The sequence below is a fragment of the Bombyx mori genome, chromosome 25 (assembly GCF_030269925.1).
Source record: "Bombyx mori chromosome 25, ASM3026992v2".
Lineage (NCBI taxonomy): Eukaryota > Metazoa > Arthropoda > Insecta > Lepidoptera > Bombycidae > Bombyx > Bombyx mori.
In genome coordinates this window covers 826,404-854,082 of record NC_085131.1, presented here as the reverse complement: position 1 = coordinate 854,082, position 27,679 = coordinate 826,404, and the positions used below count along the sequence as shown (strand labels likewise).

The window sequence follows — 27,679 nt, the reverse complement described above, 5'->3', positions numbered from 1 at the left end:
AAGAAAATGTTAACTCTACCACCGGTTCCAAAAAAAGCCACAGTCCTGAGAAGAACCGGCAAAACAAACTCAGCGGGCTTTTTTTTTTTTTTTTTTTCTCAACTATTTTCTTTTTTTTTTAAACAAGAAAACATATTTACAGTATACGAAAAAACAAGTCAAAACAAGTCAAAAGAAAGTTCAGTTTGTTAAAAATAAAAAAAATATTAAATTAAGGGCTTTAAATGTTGTTTTCTCATTATACACATAACAGAAAACGCAATTAAGTCTTTTATTGTTTATTTATTCTGGAATACCCAATATCATTATGTGTATATTGTGAATAAAATTATTTCCTTACATTATAAGTTAGATTAGTTTTCGTAGTCGTGTTGTTTTGTCGTATAGTTGTAAGGAGCGTTGTTGTACAAATTCAGCACTATATGTCTTGTTTTGTCGTGCGCACATAGCTTGTGTTGCAAGCTAGATTTTGTTTCTTTTTATTTGTGTTTTTTATGTATCTTTTTAGCTTGTGATGTGTATTGTGAGCCTAATAAATAAATAAAAATAAATAAATAGATTGGTCACGTAAATAGAATGGTAAGTATGATCTCAAACCTGATATTGTAGAAGTCTCTATGAGGAACTGCCTTCTGGGAAGCTAGTTCCCTGAGCTCGTTCAGCAGAACGTGGAGCTGGAACTTGGACGATAGGTAGCTGAGGCGACGGTAGCAAAAGGACTTTCTGTATAAATGTAAAACTGCATTTTTCTATTTGTCCTCAGAGAAACACAAGACCTCGGTGGGAGTTGCTTTGGCTACTTGTGAGTCACATTTCCACAAACAGTCCTAGGCAGTATTCTCCCTTTAATATATTTAAAACTGAGTCTATTTCTTATTGATATCTTGAGGTGGCCAGGAAAATGAATAAATGCGTTTACTTTTTCAAATACTAATTATATTGGTTTTAATTATTTCACAAATACAGACTTGGTATGCGCGTCCATCTTTTTTCTTCGTGTAATATTTTTTATTTATTTGACAATTGGTGCCACTATTGCGTTCCCTGATTTGTTATTGGTTCGTGCGATATCACGTCATCGTTGGCCAATCACAGCCGTCAATGTATGACGTGACCTTGATTCGTTAACAAAAACCCTATTGCAGGTTTCGATAGAATTTAATTTACAGATACCGTCACCTAACGAAAAAACGTTATGCCTCTGACTGTTGACTTAAGCATAAACCAATGTGGTTTCAAATAAAATCGGGGGGGGAGGGGGGGGGGATACTAGTGCAATAAAAGCAAAAGTTTAACATCTTCAACGGTAATGATGATGATGATGATGATGATAATCAACTCACAGAGGACCATCGGCGATCATGTTGCACATTGTATTCATGTCCTGGATGTATTGCGCCAGTGTGATGTATTCGTAGGGCAGTCGCTCCTCTCCGTTCGGTCCTTGGCGGTACATGTTGAACACGCCCCTGTTTAGTCGTATGCTGTAGCCCTTGGGCTCCGGCATAGGACATTCCCACGGATCCTTGTCTCTGAATGGAGGGTGGACTATATGGTCTGAAAATTAAAGGACCATCTTCATGAGTAATTCTAATATGTAAAAATGGAGCTATCGACAAAAGGAAGATCTTTCACCGAGCAAGTGATATTGCTCGGTAAACCGACGCTCCGAACGCTTATATTGCTTATTAGCATATCTTGAAAATATCGGTAGCGCGATTTAGGCATCTGTCAAATGTCTTCTACTCTATAATAGTGTTGCACCGGTAAGAGTAATGCCATCTATCGCTGAATAGTCGAACGAATATCGAAGGATCTAGTAGCATCTAAAACGCTCGAGAAGTACAACGCCGTCTCTGGTCAGATAGCGGAAACACAATACTCGTAATGTGTGGAATATTCTCGATAATTCTAGGAATGTGGTATCGGCTATAAAAGCGTTGCAAAGGATGGCACGCAGTTAGTAATCGGAACTACTCGGAGCGAAACAGCGAACGGATCACCTGAAGCGAAGCCGAAGAAGCGAATTGAGAATTTTAAAGTGTTAGTGAAGTGTTCTTGGTGCTAATACAGTTTTTATGTTGTACTCCGGTAGAATTTTTATTTATCCTGAACCCCAGCCCGTAACAATAGCTACCTTCACATATGTACAAAATATACTTGTAGTTTGATAGGGGTGTACATATATTATGTACACCTTCTTCGGATTCTCGTGGTCATTATTATTACTCCTTCTACTTTACAGAAGAAATAATCTTCCGAGCTTACCAAGAATTCTAGCATCAACATGAAAATCTTCAACTTAAACGTTTCCTATGTCAAGCTCAAACACAATTTTGGAACAAGTTTCCTCACCCGCAATATGTTTGTTGGGTACTTTAACGGGTACGTGGTTGGCTACGGCATCCGCGTCCATGCTCCTGATGAAGCGCGCCGTAATGGGCGAGAAGCTCTGCTGGGACATCTCCATGTAACGCTTGCGCATTTCCAGAGCCTGCACCAGGTACGAGGACGCTTGTTGAAGATCTTCCAGTGGTACCTGAGCGGGAAAGATAATGTAAGCAGTATAGTTGAAAAGGTTACATACAAGTAAAATTGTGTAGTTTTATTTAAGCATTGAGGATTATCGACGCGAAGAGGAGGATTTAAATAGAATATATTATAGAATATAATTTTGATGAATATGAATACTGAATATGAATATGAATACGAATATGAATATTGATCGCTTTAGAAGCGAGACATTTACAAACAATACTTCCATGGTTTAATTTATCTCCCAAGGTTTCTACGAAGATATTAATGAGGGGTCCTCTTGAAACACTATGCCCGTTGTGAGGACATATTATCCACCGGTCGTGGCTGCCACTCTTCAAGATAGGCTTAGACGCGCGGAATGAAGAGGTTAGCATACAGCTACTAACAAAACAGTATGTAAGTATATCCCACTGAACGAAAAGTGTCGATAACTAAAAGCCGATTAATAGGTAATCGAAACTATTAAGTAAGGTCAGTACATGTTTTTTTATTATCTAGATATGCATCATTGTGTTTGTACAATGAAAAAATGTATGAATATTATTTTTTCAAAAACTTTTAATTAAGGCCGTTGGAAATTAATAGGGTATTGCTAATTAGCGGTACTATAATTTAATTGAAAGCCGGGTGGTTCTATATCATTTATTACAATAGGTGTTGTTTTTATATTACTTAATTATTAATCACTCTTTACTAGAAACCGTAGTTAGATGATAACCTATGTCGGGTCGTTACCTATATTACGCATGTCATGAACTTTCTCGGTTATTTTTATTAATTTGGAGTGATGTGTTCATATTGATACCTTCCTGAATAGCATAAGGTATCTGTGTCTGTCTTTACGTGCCATACTTCCGAAATGAAAATAAACATACATAAGAAAATGAATCTTTTTTTTTTCCTACCTAAGCTGATAGCCTTGAGAGGCTATTTCAGCGTAACCGTGGCTAGTAGGTGAGCTCACGGGGCTCAAACCTGACGACGATGCTAACACGAACCCTAGCAAGAGCCATGCTTCGCGGAATCTACCACCGGATCGGAAACGCGACCCACTGAGAAGATCCGGCGAGAAACTCAGTGGGCTGTGTCTGAGAGTTAATTTACTCGTCGAGCCCTTCGTCGCAAGCGACGGGTTCGACGAGAACGGTGACCGGTGCTTGAAGTACCTAAAAGCACCGTTAGTGGATCGGGAGGATCCGAGATGACGTGTTTTGGGCGACGTCGACTGCTTTCCATTCTGTCCGCAGGATCGGGAATGTAGTTACCGGCCGCCACGATGAGAGGGTTCTCGTGTCGTGCCGCTTTATCGAAGTGGAATGAATCTTAATCGCAAGATAATGCATTGATAACGTTTAATACAGTTTCACTCACGGCCACTGAGCTATCATCAACTTACCCCGGAAGTATCCTCGCCGCTGATAGCGACACGCTGGAAGTGCGGCAAGATGATCTCGTCATCGTCATCATCGGGGACCCTGAGCCGAGCCGCCTCTTCAAACACGGCTGCCGCGCCTGCTTCGCTGCCCGCGAATGAACGCACAGACTGAGCGCATTCCGCCGCCCTGTGTGAATAAACACAGAACATAACATGCTGAACACCAGCCAGATGGTCAGATCTAGCAAGAGAAGCACTTGGTGGTAGTCTGTACCATGCAGTCCATGCCACCCATGATCGAGCACATTGGAAGTACGTCGCATGTGGTAGCGATCCTCAGTAGTGAGGGAACGATATAGAAGAAGAGTGTGAATAAAGAAATTTGGGTATTAAGAGCTCTCTGGAACCAATCCGCCTCATGCACGTACAGTATTTTTTATTTATTGCTTAGATGGGTGGACGAGCTCACAGCCCACTTGGTGTTAAGTGGTTCATGGAGCCCATAGACATCTACAACGTAAATGCGCCACCCACCCTGAGATATAAGTTCTAAGATCTCAGTGTAGTTACAACGGCTGCCCTATACCTTTCAAACCTAAACGAAATACTGCTTCACGGCAGAAATAGGCAGAGCGCTGGTACCTACCCGCGCGGACTCACAAGAGGTCCTACCACCAGTAAACGACGAAGGATGTCAAGCCGGCTCTAGTAACTTCTGAACAAGCCATTTATTCAACTTTGCTTTATTATACTTAACCATTTTTGAAACGAAGATAAGCAGTGGGACATATTGCATTATTGGGAGTATATTGCATATTGGGAGTGTTGGAATGTTCCTTTGAAAAACGACATGGCGCTCGGGAAACACCGTTAACTTGGAGTTATTTCCAAAATCGGACCGTACGTATCAGAAAATATGCAAAGAAATGCACTGCGGATGAACGCAGTGATCCAGTGGCTGGCGGTGCGATGGTAAAAACGAAATGATGAGATCATTTCAACGAATTCTTCAGAGCACTTCCCATGGAAAATACTTTACAAAACACAAAGAGAACCGATTTCCTCCGTAGACCCAGAGATTCCAAACGATCCGTGAGAATGGGATTATAGACAGTCCGAACAATTGTCTTCTATATAGAGTCAAATGCAAGTAGCTGGTATTTCGGAACCCAGAGGCGGAAGCAGTGCTCCATGCGAGGCCGGACTAGTGCTGGTGCTTTGTAAATCAAGTCTTTCTCCAGGCGTGAAATACCGCTTCTGTTGAGGATTTCCAGCATTTTCGACGCCAAACTGGCTTTCCTCCTTAAATTACTCCAATATCCGTCGACCCCAAGTATCCCGTTATTCGTGGAAGGTTGCAGGTATACTCCTTGGAATTGCGGCGCCATGGTAAAAGGGTGATTCTTTACAGTGAACAGCAACGAAAGGTTCTTTTTCGCAATAAATGCGCAACGTAAGCTAATAAAAGTCCTGATATCAAAAACAGTGATCAAGCATTATCCCTCAATAAACGTAATGACCTTGAGTTTACAAAACTGTCACAATATTTGACTTACAATGAGTAATTACAATTTAATTACTGATGATAAACAAACGGGTACTCCGTGTTATTAGGATCAACAGATTAAGATTTGTAATTCGGCTAATTGATTCAATAAGTGTTGTGTGCTTGTAAAATTAATTACTTTTGTAATTATTGTTCTTCCATTGAACGAGTGTCTTTGTTCGAACCGACGATACAGCTCTGATATACTTATGTACAGATTCGGAACTTGTATATGTATTCGGATATATGAGTCGTCTATTATCAAAGGTGGCAATCTGTGCATTTGGACAAAAAAAATTATTGATATGTCAATACAGATTGATTTGAATATAATCGTCTCCTTCAAAGAATACGGTTCAAAACCTGCATTAAATAAAGGTTAATAGTTAACCTGTTATTTATCTAAGATGTCGTTCCGAAGAGTTTTGTGACTGCCAATGGAATACAAAGTCAATAATTCGTTTTTCTGATTTACCAATCATTGTCCAAAAGTCAGATTGCCGGCTTTGATAATAGTCGACTCATATATCGGATGATTATCGCAATTTCTATGACGACAACACCGCAATAAGGAACAAGGTGTGACAGAGATGTCAAATAAGTAGAGTTTTTCTCAAATGTCAAATAAGTAGAGATTAAGTAGAATTTTTCTAATGAAATACGTACTTAACAAATGTTCACGATTGACTTCCATGGTGAAGGAATAACATCGTTTAATAAAAATCAAACCCGCACAATTATAATTTGCGTAATTACTGGTGGTAGGACCTCTTGTGAGTCCACGCGGGTAGGTACCACCACCCTGCCTATTTCTGCCGTGAAGCAGTAATGCGTTTCGATTTGAAGGGTGGGGCGGCCGTGGTAACTATACTTGAGACCTTAGAACTTATATCTCAAGGTGGGTGGCGCATTTACGTTGTAGATGTCTATGGGCTCCAGTAACCACTCAACACCAGGTGGGCTGTCAGCTCGTCCACCCATCTAAGCAATAAAAAAAACAACTATATTTGTTGCGGATTTGATTTTTTTACATAATGGCATTCCTTCATCGCAACACTCATTACGAACTCACCAGGCGTCTTGTCTTTTAAGATAGGACGACTTCTCATAAATACAGTCGAGTCTGGACCTCCCATATTCAAAACTCGTATGATCCCGCGCTACAAACTCTGTGTAATGGGCTCGATTCAGTGTAATTTGACTCATGCGCATTTAATACGCTCAACATTTTTTGCTGAGTGTCAGTGCACGTTTGAGTATGCTCTGTTTATTGTACTTAGATCTTATTAGGAATCAGCGTGTGGTCCGCAAAAACGATGCCTCTTCATTATGCGTAATAAAATTTCGCGCTCATCTCCGCATCACACTAGTAAACCGTCCTTGAGTCATGAGGCCTGAGATGTAATTGTGTCGGAATTAGGTGGAATGCATAATTGCATCGCCTCATGAATATGACTTAAGATATCTTTTTTTTTTTTTTATTGCCTTTGTAGGCAGACGAGCATACGGCCCACCTGATGGTGAGTGGTTACCGTCGCCCATGGACTTCAGCAATACCAAGGGCAGAGCCAAGCCGCTTAATACTCTCCACAAGCCTCGTTTGAAGAAGGATATGTCATAGCGCTCGGGAAACACCGTGGAGGGGAGCTCATTCCAAGCTCATTCCAGCTCTGCCGCAATTTTTTCATGAATTAGTAAAACAATGTCAACGATCCAATGAATTAGATTGTAAGATCTTATTTATCAGTAGACGCGCTTCCCAATATGATCCACGTTATATTTGTAATCCAGAAAGCTTTTTTCCGGGATAGTGTTGCATAATACTTGTCACTCCCTGATCCATAAACACCAAATCGATCAGTAATCTGTGACCCAACTAACGCACTGTCGTATTTATTAAAGTTTCATTTATTAATTAACTTGCTGTGCCCGCGACTTCATCCACGTGGCATTTAACAAAATAGAAATAGCCCAAGTTATTCCTTGTTATATCAGCTATCTGCCAGAGGAAGTCCCGTCGAAATCGATCCAAACGTTCCAGAGATTAGCCGGAACAAACAGACAGACAGACAGACAAAAATTATAGAAAATGTCATTTTGGTATATGTGTCGTATATACATTCATCTATTAAAAATCGGTTATTTTAATTTTACAAACAGACACTTCAAATTTATTTATTTGTATAGATGTATAGATAACAATCAATAAATACTATTACTGCCACTCAGAATGTACACTACAAATGATTTCTTCATATGTAATTGCATTGAGTTTCGATCACCAATATAAAATGGACAAAACACCAAAAAAAAATTTAAACCGATTACATTTTTTTATTTACCTTTTGAGCAACGTATGTGATATTTTAGTAAGATTATAAAACATACCATAAATTGCGTGAATGCGTCCATCTCTTAAATTCAACTTTAGTCCCGAACATTTAGATCTCAATGTAATTTTGACATAATTAAGTGGCTATTGACATGGATACGGTCATTGTCCGGTCGCCAGGCCGTGTAAAATAGTTGTGTTTGAATCCTTCTGCCTAGAGACCGTGGGCCATGAAACTTGCAATTATGCTAACACAATAACTTCACAATCAATATTTACACAAGGCACTATTAACATAAGCAGTATTCTGTTTTTTTTTAAAATTCGCACACTAAACACACCCTTACTTTTAGTTCCACAAAGTTCCCGATTATTTAGATCATAAACAAGTAATGAAACTTTAACATCGCTTCAAACTATATTTGTTTCAGTATTTAAATAAAATATTAAACTAACAATTTTATAACCCCGTCTAAAGTCTCAAATTCGAATTCCAAAGCGAGTGTTTCAAAGTATTATTAAAAAGCAAATGCAAAAGGTTCCGCTCAGTAGGTACAACCATACTCTGGGAAATGCAATCATACTACTGAGACGCGACGTCAGGCATCCCCCGCGTCAAGGGTTACCGTCACGCCAAGGTTAATCCAATTGATGGACGTTAGCTGTTTAGTGGTTTATGTCGTAACATGGCGCGTGTAACGATTGTATTTATTTTATTTATGTACAAACAATAATTCTGTTCCATAATCCAAATAAAACTGACTACGTTTTTTTTAAAATTTCACTAATCTAATTCTATGAATGAATCATCATCTTTTCCCAATCGCACCACATGACGCCGGAGTAGAAATTCATCCCTACTACCAAGAATCAGTGCGCTCATTCATGTTGTCAGAGCACGACATTTCGTATCCTCCCAGTCCACTAACGGTGCTTTTTGGTACCAAGCACCGGCCATCGTTCTCGTCAAATCCGTCGCTTGCGACAAAGGGCTTGACGAGTAAATTAACCCACAGACAAAGCCCACTGAGTTTCTCGCCGGATCTTTTCAGTGGGTCACGTTTCCGATCCGGTGGTAGATTCTGCGAAGCGCTGCTCTTGCTAGGATTAGTATTAGCAACGACGTCAGGTTTGAGAGCCCCGTGAGCTCACCTACTTGTTAGGGCTACGCCCACTTCGGTTTGAGCCCCGTGAGCTCACCTACGTCAAGGAGAAGCTGAAATAGCCTCTCAAGGCTATCAGCATAGGTAGGAAAAAAGGGCTACGGTGAAATGGTCTCAGGTATTAGGTAGGAAAAAAAAAGAAGTTGTCAGAGAACTTTTTGGCACATATCACGCGATAACAGAATTAACTCGCCACGATGTTTGACTGAGAGCCCAGTGTTGAATTTTTTTTATGAATGAAGGATTACTGGTGGCCCGGAGGCCTTTTCAGTTTCACCAAAACGGGTGGGCGGTGTTAGATTTACATTAAAGTCACTAAAGGCTATAGTCCAGGGATATTTCCGGTATCGAAAAAGCTTTTCCGAATTGTGATCGCATTGATAAGGAGAGATACAGTATACTTACGTTTATTTTAAACGCTCATATAGTTAGTATACTTAACTCAAAAAGTTTCTGCTCGATTCCACATTACAAAAAATGTTCAATGACAAAAATACAAATAATTTTCAACTACAATTGAATATTTATGCTTCGGAAGTGTACTTAACGTGTGTTTATTATAAGTAAAAAGACGCTATTTTTCACGGTACACCTTTACTGCACCTAGATAAGTCCGGTACTGGAAGTCGAAGTTACAAACAGGGCCAAGCCAACAAGGCGATAATATTCATAAGGCCTTCATGATTGATCAGTTAAAAGCAACAAAGAAAACTCACTTAACATTCAGCTGCCTCTGTATGAGTAGTTTCTTCTCGATTTGTTCGATTGGAAACTGCGGGACTTCATAAGGCGCGGAGAGTTCATTAGGGAGCTCCCGCGGCGCCTCCGCCCCCACGGCGCTCGTCGGACTTTCACTGCCTGCAATTAAACACATCTTTATAAATAAAAGACGATACAACGATTGCATCAATTCTTAGTCTTGTATATACTCATTTTTTTATTGCTTAGATGGGTTGCCGAGCTGACAGCCCACCTGGTGTTAAGCGATTACTGGAGCCCATAGACATCCACAACGTAAATGCGCCACCCACCTTGAGTTTTAAATTCTAAGGTCTCAAGTATAGTTACCCACTCGCGTGGACTCACAAGAGGTCCTACCACCAGTGCTCTGGTGAATATAGGTAATAGATTTTAAACATATTAATTGTTAACCTAGAGATCTATGTGTGTCTCTAGAGAGCTACCTATATGTAGATCAAAATCGGGTGAACAAATAAGAAAAAATTGGCATCATATAAAAAAGGTATTGGTAAAGGTAACGAGTTATTGCGCCAAGCTTCAGTTCGCAAACTATGGAGAATAGCTGTCAAAGCTTTAATAAACAAGGGCTCCAGATGACAACGACTACTCTGCCAAGAGTAAACGACTATAATGATGGAACAGGTATTGATTATATAAATGAGCTCTAGCAAAATCTGTAAGCGTTTATGTAAGTCAACATACAATACGGCGCGGGTGTTGCCAGCTACGATTCGACACACGAAATTAAATTATTTTGCATAGCAACCACGAACTTCCTACGTTTCCAACTGAAATATAATAGACTAGCGGCCCGCTCCGGTTTTCGCAGGGCACGCGATGTAAAGAATATTTTAGGTAATTTTTTACACCTTGGGTACATTATTGAGTTATACTAAAGATCCCTAATTTTTTTTCAAAAAAGGTTATTATAGCCTATGTTACTCGGGAATAGTGAAAGAATTTTTCAAATCGGTTCAGTAGTTTCGGAGCCTATTCAATACAAACAAACCTTTCCTCTTTTTAATATTAGTATAGACAAAGTGGTTGAGTCAACCCCTGCCCTTGACCTTCTCTAGTTGATAACATCCGTGAAGACTACTCCTACGAAGATAAATTAGCAAGAAACATATTGAGTAAGTCCACTAATGGCTTACTACCATTGTATACATTGTTATATTTATTTTACTGGTGGTAGGACGTGTTGTGAGTACGCACGGGTAGGTACCCTGCCTATTTCTGCCGTGAAGAAGTAACGCGTTTCAGTTTGGGACAGCGTTTGTAACTATACTGAGACCTTAGAACTTATAGCTCAAGGTAGTTGGCGGCATTTACGTTGTAGATGTCTATGGGCTCAGAAAACCACTTAACACCAGGTGGTCCGTGAGATAGTCCACACAACAAAGCAAAAAAAAAAATGCGTAACGGTACAGTACCGACTGTCAGTAAGACACTTCTGAGTCCGGACCCTACGTGGCGCATTAAAGCAATTATGTCCATTTCAGTTACTAAGACGCCGGAATATCTAGTAGAATCTGGGAAAGATGGATCCGAAGATACTGAGAATTAGTCTATTTCCAAAAGACCTGAAGTACTAAAACATCATCATCATCATTCTCCTGCCCTTCTCCCAGTCACTTGGGGTCGACGCAACTTTTTTTCTCCTTCCATACTCCTCTATCATATAGTATTTCTTCGCTCACTCCCCTCTTACACAAATCGTCTTTCACGCAATCCATCCATTTCCTCTTAGGTTTACCTCTTCCTCTAAAGCCTTCCACATTAATAGTTAAAACTCTCTTAACAACCTCATTGTCATTTCGTGTCTCACATGTTCAAATCACCCCAAACTAATATACTAAAACAAAAGAAGATACCAAGTCGTAATAATTTGTATAATCTTTTGTAAAATATCCACTCTTTGTTGCAAATTCCATATGAAAATGGATGTGCGTTTGCAGGTTCGAAATGACGTACATATTATATTGTGGATTTAGGATTCGATTTATCTTTCGTTTTTTTACGGCTTAGACTGTTGAAGAATCGACCCATCTGACGACAGGTGATTAGCAGAGCCCATAGCCATCAAAACTTGAATATCGCCACCCATTTTGAGACACGGGATTTCAAGTCTCAATTACATAGTATTACGGCCACAGATCATAGATGTGATTACGGCCTATCCGAATCTTCAAACCGGAACGCATGGCTGCTTCGCTATAGAAGTAGGATAGTGGTACCGACCCGTGCGGGCTCACAAGATGCCTTTTGTCAGATAAAAAATATTTATATGATGAAATACAACATAGATACATTAGAAATTATGATTTTATCAATGAAATCATATTTTATATGCACTTAATTTACAGACATTTATAAAGATTATAAACTGATTACTAAGATCTTACGATTAAAAACTCAATAAAGTAGCCACAACAAAAGAATATATAATAAGAAAAAAAGCATAAGCAAATTACGTCTCGTTTCCGTATTGTCCTGCGGCGCCTCCGGGGTCCTCACGTGCCACAGATCTTTATCGAAACTGTACATTTTATTCTTCTTCTCGACACTTTCACTGAGACAACGGTACTTAAATATATTCACGCGTGTTTATTGTTTCAAGCGAAACTGTTGTTTGATTGTATCGAGCACAGTGTATCGGTCTCTCCTGGGGGGTTATCATAGAGCGAATATTGCTGATGTAATAATTCATTAGTTGCGTTGAGAACTGTAGCATATATTGTAATAGAATTGGCTTAAAATATTATCATGTTCGTAATTTTCTATCGTTTTTTTTTTAGCTATATTTCTATTATTTCATATCGTATCAACCGAAGCAGTAAGTAAGTAAATAAAGTAATCTAATTTTCATCGTAAACAACAAATTTGAAAGTTATCATCGTCTTTTCTATGGTATTCGCGAATCGTACAGATAACTAAAAGCGCTTTTACGATTTAATTTTTTATTGTCATTACCCCTGAAATACTTAACAGTTCTCGTCAAACCTCAGACACAGACTACTGAGTTTCTCACCGGATCTTCTTAGTGGTCGCATTTCAGATCCGGCGGTAGATTCTGCGAAGCACTGCTCTTGCTAGGGCTTTTGTTAGCAGCTTTACCAGGTTAGAGCCCCGTGAGCGTACCTACACGCTCGGTGAAGGTGGCGTAAACACTCGAGGTGATAGGTATAGGTAAAAAAAAAATTGTTTTCGTGGTCACATTTGAAACTTAAATAACAAAATGACAATAAAAATAACGCAAAATTAAACCGTAAAACTATACTTTTAGTTATTTAATTACCAGAAGATCAAACATTGAAATTTACTCATGGTATTGGCGATGACAAGCGAACCTCAAAACACGGAATCTCATAATTGTGAAAGCTGACCTCAAATACAAAACCATTCAAATAGAAAACAATACAGGATATCGATTGAAGCGCGCATCGTATGTTAGAAAATTAACGATGCTTGAAGTAGACACTATGTAGTTAGCAACAGTAAACATGGTGGGCGTTCGACCTCACAGCCGCTTATTTGGATGGCAAACAATGGCCACAAAGGAACGACTAAGCAAGTGACGTCATCGTAATTATCAGACTGGTTATGTCTAAGGACACTGGTAATGGGTTAGGGACAGCGCACCCTGAGCTAGTCTGCTAGTGCCAATGAAATGTCTTCAAACAAACAAACCTTGAGTTGGCAGACGAAGAATGTGTCTTCAACGAATATGATCTCGACTGACTCGGTTGTGCGGTAGTCAGCGACTCTGACGCGACGAGGGTCGTGTATTCGATTCCCACATCGGGCAAAAATTCATGTAAAAAAATTTGTTTGTTTTTTGCCGACTGTTTTTTTTTTTTATTGCTTAGGTGTGTGGACGAGCTCACAGCCCACCTGGTGTTAAGTGGTTACTGGAGCCCATAGACATCTACAACGTAAATGCGCCACACACCTTGAGGTATAGTTCTAAGGTCTCAGTATAGTCACAACGGCTGCCCCACCCTTCAAACCGAAACGCATCACTGCATCACGGCAGAAACAGGCGGGGCGGTGGTACCCACCCGTGCGGACTCACAAGAGGTCCTACCACCAGTAAAAATTATTTATCTATACTTCTATACTAATATATAAATCTACAGTGGTTTTTACGAATGTTCCGGTATAACTACTGAACCATGCATCCGATTGACTTGAAACTTGGTATCCATGTAGAAAATACATGTACTTAATGGATAGGCTAATATTTATATGAGTGTTGGACTCAATACACTAGTTGCGGGGGAAGACACAGTACAGAGTAATAGGAAAATTATGTACAAAGGCACTGCTTATTTCTTTGAGAAATCTCTTCCAGCAGACCTGCGAGAGGATAATGAGAATAATAATAAAAAGTGATAAGGAAGTATCCTTGTGGGGGTGAGAAATGATAATGTTAATTTTAAATGCCCAGCGAAGCGGACCGGTAAGGCTAGTTATATATTATGTTATTATATACATCTATGTTTAAACGTATTTAAGTATGTATGTCAGTCTCTGGTACTCGTGACACAGGGAATCCTAATTTGGGGTCGGATGACCGTGTGTGATTTTCCAATTAATTATTTTTTTATACATGTAACCTCTATACGATTAATCTTAAAAGAGGTTAATGTGTTATAAAGATGACATAAATAGATTTTCGAATATTGAAACATTAGAACATTAGAAATATAAAGTATTTTTGAAATACTAAAATATAAAAACAGTGGTGAAGCAATAGCTTTAAATGTTGTTTCTCTTTATAAGAGTAACTCAATTTGTGCTATAGTTTTACTAAGCTAAACTGTATTTTGATATAAATAAAATAATACATTATATAATATACATATACCATTTAGATTACAGGTGTATGTTCGGTGTACGTCACACATTCGACTGCTGGAGCATTCTCGTGTGGACGAAGTATGTAATATATGTAAGAACTAAGAGAGAAAGTATATCTCGTTTGAATGGTCTGTGTGCTTCAGGTTTTTTAACGTTCTCGATAGCGTAAAAGTTAACTCAAATTTGTATATACTAGCTATATATACAAAGCTACCGCAAAAGCCCCTATAAATCGACCCATGAACAGTATGCCTTCTGTTTTTCAGACAATCGCATAGTTTCGTAACTTGAAGTTAAAAATCATACAGCTACACTATTCACACACTCAGTTAATTCTATCCACAGCATGTGAGATAGCTAGATCAGATACAGACCGTTTTTATGTGCTATAAAACGGATGCCGATTATACATATTAAAAAACCGGGTCAATTATCAAAAATAAATAGCATAATTTATATTTTGTTAGAATGTTAGTAGCTTGTGTTTTGGTAACCGAAATTTAGCGTTCACTTCTGTGAGGCACTTCTGCATTTCTTTATAGAATAAGGTAGTTGTCAAAATGACCCTTTGACGTAACGTCAAGGCACAGATCACAGGGGGTTATCTGTGCGTCAAGGGTTAGGGAGGCACGGTTGCCATGTCCATACCAGCGCATTTAGCATGTTTTAGCGCGAATGGTGCGATGTAACTTTAGCCTAACTTTGGAGAATTCCAATGATACCTGATCGATAACGTCTAGACATCGTTGGCGCTGAACGTATTTAATGAAACTTATGTGACATTTAAATGGTAAGGGTATTTCGTCTTTTGCCTCAATGACATAAAGCATGTTTTTGATTGGTCATTTTGGTTAATGTAAACGGTGCTTAGATTGTTTTGTCATAGAGCACTGTGTTTTGAGTTTTGTGGTAAATTAAACCTTCCGAAAAGCCAAACGTATATCGTATTTTATTGTTAGTTAATCACAGATTAGTTGAATGTCGCAAATTTCACTTTAGAGAGAAACTATTCAATTTTTGAATGTGATTGGTAAGCCCTATTTTTGATTTTACTTAATTCAATTGATTATTTCTGATAATGGAAGACTATTTTGTAAGTTAATATTACAGCATTATTTGACATCGAAAGGTTGTTTGAAAATTGCAGGGCTTTCACGTTGCTAATAATAAAATGATGACGGGGACTCCTCTATCTTCACAGAGATTGTTTGCAAAAAAAATTAAGAATCTGATGCAGACAAGAAAAATATTAACTGATTGAAATAAAATCACCATTCATGTCAATAGCAGACTACTCGTTGGTCAAGTCCAACAGTATGCTTGTTCGTGTAGAATTTACATTTTTTTTAAATAATTAGTCAATTAAGAAATAGATAAAAACACGATCTGCTTAAAACCTAAACTTGTACGGGAGATTCGCACAACACCGCTGACCGGCGCGGCGAGTGCTTAGGAATTTTCAATACAATGTGATGATACATCGAATTCTCTAAAAGAAATAGCGTTATCAAGAACTGAGAGCTACGCCAGAGGCTCCCAAATTTTTTTGATCGACAAGTTACGACGTCATACGTGGTCATGCTTTCATTGTTGAATTTGAACTATATCAATTCTGGTTCAACACAAACTCGTCTAAGCTCATTTACATCTCGAGATACACGTTTTGACTATAATTAGTTTCCGGTTTTACTTTGAGTAGGGGAACAGTTTCACTCGGTTCGGACAGACAATGGATTCGGCTACTTTTTTTATGGATACTCGTTTTTGCTCTTATATCAAGTTGTCGATATTAACAGTGTATCGTATGTCACGCAGTGCATTTTGCAAGTGGGACAGTTTAATTTTCTCGCAGGAGGAACTCTCAGAGAGTTAAGATACCTATAGTGAGAAAAGTTTATGTTGAACAGAGATTCCAAAACAAGACCGGTGAAAAAATATTCAATTATTCGTATTATTATTATATTCCTCTCGGAAAGAATCTTGACCTCATGCTACCGGCAGATTTTAAAATAAGAATAAATTTCTAAATTTAGGCCTAAAGTTTTTGGTGCTCATTTTTTATATTTGAATACTAAGTTTATGAATAATCTTAATTTTAACCTCAGTATAGTATTTAGGTTAGAGGAAAATGTCAAAAATAAAATAACGTGTACATTAATTAGAAGCCAGCTTTACACTATCACGAGATATGTTCCTTCAGTTAATTTAATGTTCTCAAGGTAGGCTCACTTTCACAAATAACGAATTATTTCAGAAAAACATGTCAAAAGAGATTCCTATTTAAAATCCTATTTAGTTACAAAATTCATTGGAGTAAGATTTTTAACGTATTCAAGAAATTAAACTAAAAGTGAATTAATTCTTTCGGTGATTGAACATGAAAACATTCCGAAACAGCTGTGCAGTTAAACTTAATAGTAACGCGTCACTTCGAATGTAAAAACGAATCTAGACAAACCGTCATTTTAATATGCACTATAAATTTATATATCCTTACAAACGATCCTTATGTACACGTAATTAATATTTTAAGTAATGCCAATTCGTAATTTAATTACGCCATTTTTTAATGGCGTCGCGAACTTGTACCGATGGCTGCCGATGCGAAAAATGCGCGTGGCGTCGATCGCACTCGCGGCCGTACACTGACTGACCCCATATTGTTTTTGTGTTTTCCAGCGCCCCTCGTTCGTTCTCCGCATCGAATCGCTAGAAGCTCAAGTGTAAACAATGTGACTATAAACGTGTTTCAAGTCGAAACATAATTAGCGTATTGATTTATTAATATCAATTTACTTAATCCGTGTCATGGAACGGTTGTATTAACTAAGGCCGCCCGCAGAGAAGCACTATTGATGACAATCAAAACATCGTAGTATAGGAGAAAATACAACATTTACAATATACGTAAATAATTACTAATTGGTTTGTAGGTCTTCTTGTGAGATACGCACGGGTAAGTTCCACCCACCCTATTCTGCCGCAAAGCAGTAACGCATTATGTTCCGAACTATGGAACTCGTTAAGCCGCGTTAAGCTATGCAGTTGAGACTCAAGGTTATGTGAGATATTCTCGTAATGATGTGTATTGGCTCCGGTGACCACGGAGCACCAGGCGAGCCTTTAACTCGTTCACAAGTCTAACCAATACCTATTATTTTTGTATTTATTTTGATACAAATATCGCGCTTTTTTTATATTGCCCTTGTAGGCAGACGAGCACACGGCCCACCTGATGGTGAGTGGTTACCGTCGTCCATGGACTTCAGCAATACCAGGGGCAGAGCCAAGCCGCTGCCTACCGTAAATAAGCACTAAGAATAATAAGCCGTGCTTATCCATAATATTCTGACCGTACACGGCTTGCTGCACGTGTGTGGGTAGCCTTTAACATCTTAACCCTTTTAGTGCTGAGCTTATTTTCACATATTTTGCAAAAATTGCTAAAAGATTTTTGAAAAAATTACCGTATAAAACACTGTATCTTAAAAAAAATGTAATGCTAAATCAAAATAATTTTAGATGGTTATTTATGAATTTTAATAACTTATTAAAAACGTTATACATGCGCGCGCTAAGACACGTCGACCCGTAACCTATAACCACGTAAGACCTATAATAAAACTGCGGATATAGTCGGTATTCCGACGCTCCGCACTTTACACGCATTAATTGAGAGTCGATATATCGACGGTTCGCGCTCAAAGGGTGAGTACTGTAAGTACTGTTTATTAACAATACCGTGTGCAATTTGTAAGTATGTCTACTTACTCGTACACATTTATACGTTATTATTGTATTGTATTTACAAGTACTAGTGGTCCCGCAGTAGTCGAAATTCGACTAAAATTAATTGTAATTAAAAGTTTTTACACTGTTATGATTCTATTGTCAAAGACTATTATGCTTCTACAACAACAGATTTCGCCAAGACTACACTTTAGACAAATGTTAATATTAATAAAGACAAACAATATATTTTAATCTATTCTCAATTAGACCACAGATTATAAGCAATAAGAAAAGTTTGACAATAAAGAAATAGTATGCATTCGTGTGTGTGTTAAATACATGGTAGTGTGTGTATTATTTATGCATAATTCAAAAAACAAATTAACATTCTGCACTCCTTCTCTATATTCTCTATAAGCGTGGGAAATTTCATACTTCTCCGCCCGTGCAATTTTCGGTACAAACTTCTTGCTTCACGTATTAATATTTACAAGTATTTTAAGTTTAAAAAAAAACATATTATTATCTCTACCAAAGTTCAAAAGCCCCACGTGTCGGGACGATTATTCTAGAATCATATTCAGTGCTATTTGACAACGATGACGTATACTTGGGTCGTCGCGTCAGTTTGAAGTTTGAATCCAGAACGTCTTAATAATACGCAGTGCGAATGTAGGTGTTAGAGAAATAGTGTTGAAGATTACCACCGCTCTCCAAATATATAGTGATTGTGAAAATGATGAAAATTCAATAAATCTTAATTATTATGTTTTTCACTTCAAAACGAATGTGCTCTTAAATTTCACCACTTCATATGTGCCTTCGATAGCTCAGTTGGTAGAGCGGTGGACTGTAGAGGTATAAAACAGATTGCTGACATCCATAGGTCGCTGGTTCAAATCCGGCTCGAAGGAGTTTTTTTTGTATTTTATGTTCTCAAATTGACTTCAATAAATTTAATGGTTTTTTGCATTTTCCAAAAATGTGACTGTGGCAGCAATACGAAATGTAACAGAAATAGTAATATTGTGCAAATATTGTAATACAAGTAGAAGTTTTTTTTTTTTATTGCTTGGATGGGTGGACGATCTATCAGCCCACCTGATGTTAAGTGGTTACTGTAGCCCATAGACATATACAATGCGCCAACCACCTTGAGATGTAAGTTCTAAGGTCTCAAGTATAGTTACGACGGCTGCCCCACCCTTCAAACCGCTGCTTCGAGGTAGAACAAAAAAAATCCAATACGTTTTGCTGCTTGCATTTATTCTGATATCTGATGTTCCCAGTCTCCAACGATAACAATCAGTTAGAGATCCGAAAATGGGTGTGAACAGAAAAGTTAAAATACGCTCATACAGTTTCATGTATCGTTTGGAACCTCAGGAATTACAGAGATACTTCAGTGTTCTTCTTTCTGTGTATTGTAATTACGTATTCCCATGTGAAAAACTTGAATGAACTTCCCTTCACGCTGTAGACGCTAGGACATTTCCTTTGTTCAAACGAGGTTTTAAAGAATGCTCGGTTTTCATCGCCGATGACCGTGAGCGACGGTGACCATCATCATGTCATCAACATTTGTGTTGTAAATACGTATTTCCATAGGGGGTGCTGTGAAAAACTTGAATGAACTTCCCTTCACGCTGTAGACGCTAGGACATTTCCTTTCTTCAAACGAGTTTTTAAAAGAGTCCTCGGTTCTCATCGCCGATGACCATGAGCGGCGGTGACCCTTCATCATCAGGTTGTCACGTGCGTCAACTTACAAATTGCAAGAAAGGAACTACAAATATACAGATTAAGGTAATACCAACAAATAATTACATGAAAGATGTTTAAAAACGCATAAGAAGCACGGGAACACAATCTAATATAATTTTTCGTTTCGTATACAGCACTTAACACTAGGTGGGCTGCGAGCTCGTCCAACCATCTAAGCAATAAAAAAATTTTAAAAAAAATTGCAACTTTACCATAGAGCCATTTGAAGTTTAAAATTTGGAAAACATATAATGACAGAAAATCTTCTTCAGCCATTTAAATGTGGTAAACATAATTAAAGTTCAATTAAAAACATCGAATTGTTGATATTTTTTTAACCTATTTAAACTTGTCTTGGTTTTGAGAGACCATTTCAGCGTAACCTTAACAAGTAGGTGAGCACACGGGGCTCAAACCTAGCGTGGTTGCTAACACTAACCCTAGCAAGAGCCGTGCTTCGCAGAATCTACCACCGGATCGGAAACGCGAGCCACTGAGAAGATCCGGCGAGAAACTCAGTGGGCTGTGTTTGTGGGATTATTGATACTAATACCAAATAAAACGGACTTTTGATTACAAAGATAAATGTCGCGTATTAACCGTAGTTTCCAAAGTCCTTAGGCCCTTAGACTTTCACCTCTCGACACGAAGACTGCATGTAAACATAATGCATGTAATTAAAGTTAAATTACGCTTTTTTCCGAAGACTCGTCTTCAATAGACTTACCGCCATCATCGAAGAACGAATCGGTGATGATCAACGGTGATCTGGAGCCGTCCTGGACACCCCTGATGGACATTCTTTCACCAAAAAGTTTTTAATCACCTTTCACTGCACCATTCACGTTCGTGGTTGTCAAATATCCACCTTCATGCAAACGCTTAACCCGCGATAGTAATCATGTTGTTATGTGACGAGATTTGCAGCCAGTAAGCCGATAGCTTTTATAACGATATCAATCTGTATAATTATGAAAGTGACGCAAGCGTGTCTGAACATTGAAGATATGTATTTACAAAAAATAAAAATGCAGTCTTTGGTCGTAGGATGTTTTTAACGTGTTTTTTTTTTTATTGCTTAGATTTTTGGACCAGCTCACAGCCCACCTGGTGTTAAGTGGTTACTGAAGCCCATAGACATCTACAACGTAAATGCGCCACCCACCTTGAGATATAAGTTCTAAGGTCTCAGTATAGTTACAACGGCTACCCCACCCTTCAAACCGAAACGCATTACTGCTTCACGGCAGAAATAGACAGGGCGGTGGTACCTACCCGTGCGGACTCACAAGAGGTCCTACCACCAGTAACGTAGGCAATATTTGTTGTTTCTCCGTCCAAGAAGCTCGTTGAAAAATTATCAACAGAATAAATATTTTTATAGTTCAATTTATGATCCGTTTCTATTACATTATTCAAGTGTAATTAATTTTTGTATATTTATATGACCGACGACCGCAACCGGCTGCAACATTCTGTGCAATAGATATCACAGATAACACTACGATCGATCAATAACTATCATTTTGAAATGTGTTGTTCGCGTGTATAATATGTGTTTTATTTACGTATGTTATTATCGATTTATTTACGAATCGTGACAAGTATCCGATGGTTTAAGGATTTAGTTGTCCCCGACTAGTGGCACGTGTTCTTCTATGCAATAGCTTCTGGCAACGGGCTTCATTTAATCTCCGGATATTAACACAAGCTACGACATGCGTCTGAGCACCTCAATCTAATTGTTTTGATTTTCTTTTAGACATTTTTTTTATTGCCCTTGTAGGCAGACGAGCATACGGCCCACCTTATGGTGAGTGGTTATCGTCGCCCATGGATTTCAGCAATGCCAGGGGCAGAGCGAAACCGCTGCCTACCGTTTAACACTCTCCACAAGCCTCGTTTGAAGAAGGACATGTTTTAAACACTCCGAAGTTTTCGCGATCAGCACATAAGAATTCTTATAAAATAAACGAAATAAATACAAATAAAAATTAATAAAAACGTAAATATATTTTGTTAATAGTATGTATCTACTACAATACGTAAAAAGTTAGGACCATAATACATAAGTACGCTTTTACGCTGCGCTTTGTAACAAGACTAGTCATATACGAATTTATTAATTTTATGATAAATAACAAATCTCGAATGTAGGTTACAGTTTATATTTAGTTCACACGAATTAGTAACGCGTGTACGGCTCGTGTTAGCTATTTGCGTCGTAAGTATCAAAGTCAAAGAACTAACTCTCAAGAACATGACTCGTAGAAAGTAAACAAGCTGTGTTATAAATACCGTCAAATTTATGATGAGTGCATACGGCATCGGCAAATGAATTCAAATTGGACGAAAAATTATTTGCCGCTTCATAACACTTGCTTTTATATTTTGGACACGTTTCGCGTCGGCCAGCAGAGTCTATCGAGAAACTTGTTGTTCAGGGTAGGGTCAATGGTAAGAGATCTCGTGGACGAATCCCCATGCGTTGGACTGATCAGGTGAAAGACCTTACTGAAACCCCACTTAACGAGTGTGTGCGCCGGGCCTCGGTTCGCAAACTGTGGAAAACATCTATTAAGGCTTTAATGAGCAAGAATTCCATATGACCACGACTGCTCTGCCAAGAGCAACCGATTATGATGATGATGATGATGCTTATTAAGCGGCATCACGTTGAAAAAGGAAGGTCAGGAAGTAATAACGAGAATGCTTTGCAAGCGAAATCGTCTGTGTGTTTTAGACGTATGTATATGCAATATCACTAAGACTAGGTAATATTTTAAGTATATTGTGTGTGTAGTTAAAAGCTACACGGTACTAATCCACAGGTAATGCCGAATGACCTTCATGCGTCTAGAACATTCTTTATTAATTTAGCTTACTTGATTCGTTACAGAATTTAGTATACTACTGAAACATTACACGTATAAAAGGAATACTTGTTTAATATAAAATGTCTTTAGAGACATTATTTTTTGAAGAATAAAACAGTTTCAAATTTCGTAAAGCTAAAATAATGTTGTCACTATTTTTCATCATCAAAATTTTGTTAATGAAAGTTCTCAAAAAGTCTCAAAAAGAGACTTGTCAAAATTATCCTGTAAGCACTTCGTGAAATGCATGAAGTCGTCGTGGCCTAAAGGATAAAACGTCCGGTGCATTCGTATCTAGCGATGCACCGGCGTTCGAATCCCGCAGGCGGGTACCAATTTTTCTAATGAAATACGTATTTAACAAATGTTTACGATTGACTTCCACGGTGAAGGAATAACATCGTTTAATAAAAATCAAACCCGCAAAATTATAATTTGCGTAATTACTGGTGGTAGGACCTCTTGTGAGTCCGCACGGGTAGGTACCACCGCCCCGCTTATTTCTGCCGTGAAGCAGTAATGCGTTTCGGTTTGAAGGGTGGGGCAGCCGTTGTGACTATACTGAGACCTTAGAACTTATACTCAAGGTGTGTGGTGCATTTACGTAGTAGATGTCTATGGGCTCCATTAACCACTTAACACCAGGTGGGCTGTGAGCTCGTCCACACGTCTAAGCAATAAATAAAAAAAAGAAATTCGCCTTGATACTATGTAACAAACATATATTTGAATGAATAAATATCATTATTATTGAAGGTCAAACGAAAATGACAATTGTTACGGTTTTCTAACGCGAACGATACGAATGTACAATTTTACTATGTAATCTTTAGGTACAATAATGCGACAGTTTGTGGTTTACTGTAAAATGTGACCTGTAATGGCTTCTGATGTAAATATGTACCCACGCGAGCTAAACAGTACCTAAGTAGGTATATCTAAATGCACAGATATCTTACGTACACGCAGTAATAATGTGTACCTATTTTTTCCACGTTCATTCTTAATCGGACACTAATCAACCGTGACTTCAATTTCCATACAAATCAACTCATTGATAATGTAATAAAATCGTTTTACAAGTACTGTATGATATCCTGCAAATCTCGCTGCACATACAACAACATTAATCCCGTCCAATAAACTTAATGAATGTAATATTAACCGCGCACCTGTTCTTGACTGTTGCAAAATAAAAAATGGCGACCACGCGTTGGTATTTCGCGCGTAAATTCACAATATTTTAAATATTATAGTTAAAATTCACTGCACTTATATTGTTCTCACATTGTTCAGTTAGAGTATATGTTATTGTGTGAATGATCAGAGAGGGACTGCTCTGCTCGGTGGCTACTGGCTGGCACGGTGTTACGAAACGCTTTTGTTCGTCGTCTACATTGGACACGTTTTTCACAACGTCAACATGTCAATCGTCACGCTCGAACTATTTGCGGATACATTTAGTCAAGTCAATGTACTTTTAAATGTATTTTGATATTATCGAGGTGGCAACGTGGCTTCACTTGTATACATGGTCAAGAGTTCAATATTGATAGCTATTACAGTGCATTTGAGACTTCAATCTTACGTCGAATGCCGTCCGGATTTAATCCTGTGTCAAGTAGGAAACTTTTGTTTTGTATCTGCTGAAAATTCCATTCGCGATCTCTTCTTTCCCTTTCTGACAGGAAAAAAGCGGCGTTCTAACTAGGTATGCTTTCCACAGCACGTGTTTGAAAAAATCACGGCAAAGTGCATTGCCTACTGCCAATTCGTACCTTACTGGTGAAAAAGACTCTTGTGGGCCCCCACGGGTAGCTATCACCCTGTTAATTACTGCCTTGAAGCAGTAATTCGTTTCAGTTCGAAGATTAGGATAGCTGTTGTACTATAGCTGTTGTACAAACTTAGAGTAGGTACTCGTGTCTCAAAATGGGGGGCGGTCTTTACGTTGTCCATATCTATGGGCTCAGGTAACTATTTAAAATAAGGCGCACCGTGGGCTCGTCCCCTCAGCTAAATACGACTATTAAGAAATACAATACTTTAAGCTTCCTCAGTGACTCCGGTTGGTTCAAAAATCTATTATATTTTGAATTCGATTGCCCATTTAATTACATTAACATACGGGCTACACGAAAAAAATTTCGTGCCTCCCTGTCTTAAATAGCATGTAGATCGTGTTCGACGAGCGAACCAATCCATAGACAAAACCCACCTGCTCTTCTCAGTGGGTCGCGATTCCGATCCGGTGGTAAATTCTGCAAAGCACTGCTCTCCATAGGGCTAGTGTTAGCAAACTCTCTCAGGTTGAGCCCGTGAGCTCATATACCATTCCGCGAGGGGCGATGGGCTCCGGTAACCACCTAACACCAAGTGGGCTGTGAACTCGTCCACACATATTATATACATTAAAAAAAAGGTTAGGGAAAATAAATATAGCTGGACTAAGCGCTCTTTCAAATCGTTAGCGGCACGTTGGCTAGGAATGACTTAAAACGTTTCTTCTGTATATTTATATTAATCCCCAAAGTCACGATTCAAGGGCGCAGTCGTTGAACTCGCGTTTTTAACGGTCCACGTTCATATCGACCGCCAAACGCACCAAAATAGATCTCGGAAAACTCAATGATAAGAATATTTATCGCAAACTGAAAAAAAAACCCAATGCCTTACTCACAGGTGGGCTGAAGCCTTGGAGAGCAAGGGCGAGGCTCTTGCTGTGAGCCTTGATATCGCGAAGGCCTTCGACAGGGTCTGGCATAGGGCACTTCTATCGAAGCTACCATCTTACGGAATCCCCGAGGGACTCTGCAAGTGGATCGCTAGCTTTTTGGATGGGCGGAGCATCACGGTCGTTGTAGACGGTGACTGCTCTGATACCATGACCATTAACGCTGGCGTTCCACAAGGTTCGGTGCTCTCCCCCACGCTTTTCATCCTGTATATCAATGACATGCTGTCTATTGATGGCATGCATTGCTATGCGGATGACAGCACGGGGGATGCGCGATATATCGGCCATCAGAGTCTCTCTCGGAGCGCGGTGCAAGAGAGACGATCAAAACTTGTGTCTGAAGTGGAGAACTCTCTGGGGCGAGTCTCCGAATGGGGTGAATTGAACTTGGTTCAATTCAACCCGATAAAGACACAAGTTTGCGCGTTCACTGCGAAGAAGGACCCCTTTGTCATGGCGCCGCAATTCCAAGGAGTATCCCTGCAACCTTCCGAGAGTATCGGGATACTTGGGGTCGACATTTCGAGCGATGTCCAGTTTCGGAGTCATTTGGAAGGCAAAGCCAAGTTGGCGTCCAAAATGCTGGGAGTCCTCAACAGAGCAAAGCGGTACTTCACGCCTGGACAAAGACTTTTGCTTTATAAAGCACAAGTCCGGCCTCGCGTGGAGTACTGCTCCCATCTCTGGGCCGGGGCTCCCAAATACCAGCTTCTTCCATTTGACTCCATACAGAAGAGGGCCGTTCGGATTGTCGATAATCCCATTCTCACGGATCGTTTGGAGCCTCTGGGTCTGCGGAGGGACTTCGGTTCCCTCTGTATTCTGTATCGTATGTTCCATGGGGAGTGCTCTGAGGAATTGTTCGAGATGATACCGGCATCTCGTTTTTACCATCGCACCGCCCGCCACCGGAGTAGAGTTCATCCATACTACCTGGAGCCACTGCGGTCATCCACAGTGCGTTTCCAGAGGTCTTTTTTGCCACGTACCATCCGGCTATGGAATGAGCTCCCCTCCACGGTGTTTCCCGAGCGCTATGACATGTCCTTCTTCAAACGAGGCTTGTGGAGAGTATTAAGCGGTAGGCAGCGGCTTGGCTCTGCCCCTGGCATTGCTGAAGTCCATGGGCGACGGTAACCACTCACCATCAGGTGGGCCGTATGCTCGTCTGCCTACAAGAGCAATAAAAAAAAAAAAAAAAAAAAAAAAAAAATGCCGTATTTATAAAATGTATGAATTAATTAATATTTTACTAAGTTAATTTACTTGAATCAACGAGCAAATATCGTATCGATAGAATTTTGATCATTTTACTGGCGACTGGGCGACTGCGATGTACTTCTCTTCCTGACGTCGATAATCCTTAATGCTGAGAGTCGTGGCCTACTTTAATAGCTTTCTCTTGGATTATCCTGCGCCAGCCCTCCTCTTTGGATGTAAGGATGATACATCGCCAGAAAAAGAGGTGCCAATTTAGAAAAGCTTTTATTGCTTAGATGGATGGATGAGAACACAGCCCACCTGGTGTTAAGTGGTTTCTGGAGCCCATAGACATCTACAACGTAAATGCGCCACCCACCTTGAGATATAAGTTCTAAGGTCTCAAGTATAGTTACAACGGCTGCCTCACCCTTCAAACCGAAATGCATTACTGCTTCACGGCAGGAATAGGCAGCCCGGTAGTACCTATCCGCGTGGACTCACAAGAGGTCCTACCACCAGTAAAAAGCTGCCACCACCCTTCTACCACCAGCTGCTGGTAGAAGGGTATGCGTAAGAAGGCCCAGAGGCAGAAGTCTAATGCGCTGGTCGGACCAGATACGCTCTACTCTCAACGCTTCAGTTCACGATGCCATCCGCAATGTGCTACAATGTATTCAAAATGAGGTGTCAGTCGGCGTCCCGTGTGACGACTTACAAAATCGGCAAACACTAAAATGAAGAATACGGTGATCATGTTGTGGACAGCGACTGTGCTCCTCGGTGATGTTCATGAACATCGGTGTCCAACC

At 39.4% G+C, this 27,679-nt stretch overlaps 1 protein-coding gene and 1 non-coding gene across 32 annotated transcripts in view; one reads left to right on the top strand and one right to left on the bottom strand.

The window, feature by feature from the left end:
- Positions 1–27,679, bottom strand: part of LOC101746046 (AMP deaminase 2) — a 61,362-nt gene that overhangs the window by 18,899 nt on the left and 14,784 nt on the right. For 4 of the 31 annotated variants that reach the window (XM_012689989.4, XM_012690000.4, XM_062676015.1 and 1 more), the window contains exons 2-6: positions 9,671–9,812; positions 3,935–4,100; positions 2,356–2,539; positions 1,344–1,557; positions 598–723 (exon numbers count right to left, since the gene is read on the bottom strand). In XM_012689989.4, the coding sequence (XP_012545443.1) occupies positions 598–723; positions 1,344–1,557; positions 2,356–2,539; positions 3,935–4,100; positions 9,671–9,812 (832 nt within the window). Of the gene's footprint in view, positions 1–597; positions 724–1,343; positions 1,558–2,355; positions 2,540–3,934; positions 4,101–9,670; positions 9,813–12,169; positions 12,554–17,016; positions 17,213–20,781; positions 21,047–23,912; positions 24,346–27,679 lie in introns of those variants that run through there. The other 27 variants (XM_012689998.4, XM_062676027.1, XM_012689990.4 and 24 more) reach the window with 18 other exon arrangements.
- Positions 19,110–19,204, top strand: TRNAY-GUA (transfer RNA tyrosine (anticodon GUA)). Its single transcript has 2 exons — positions 19,110–19,146; positions 19,169–19,204. It is a non-coding gene; the product is annotated as a tRNA-Tyr (tRNA).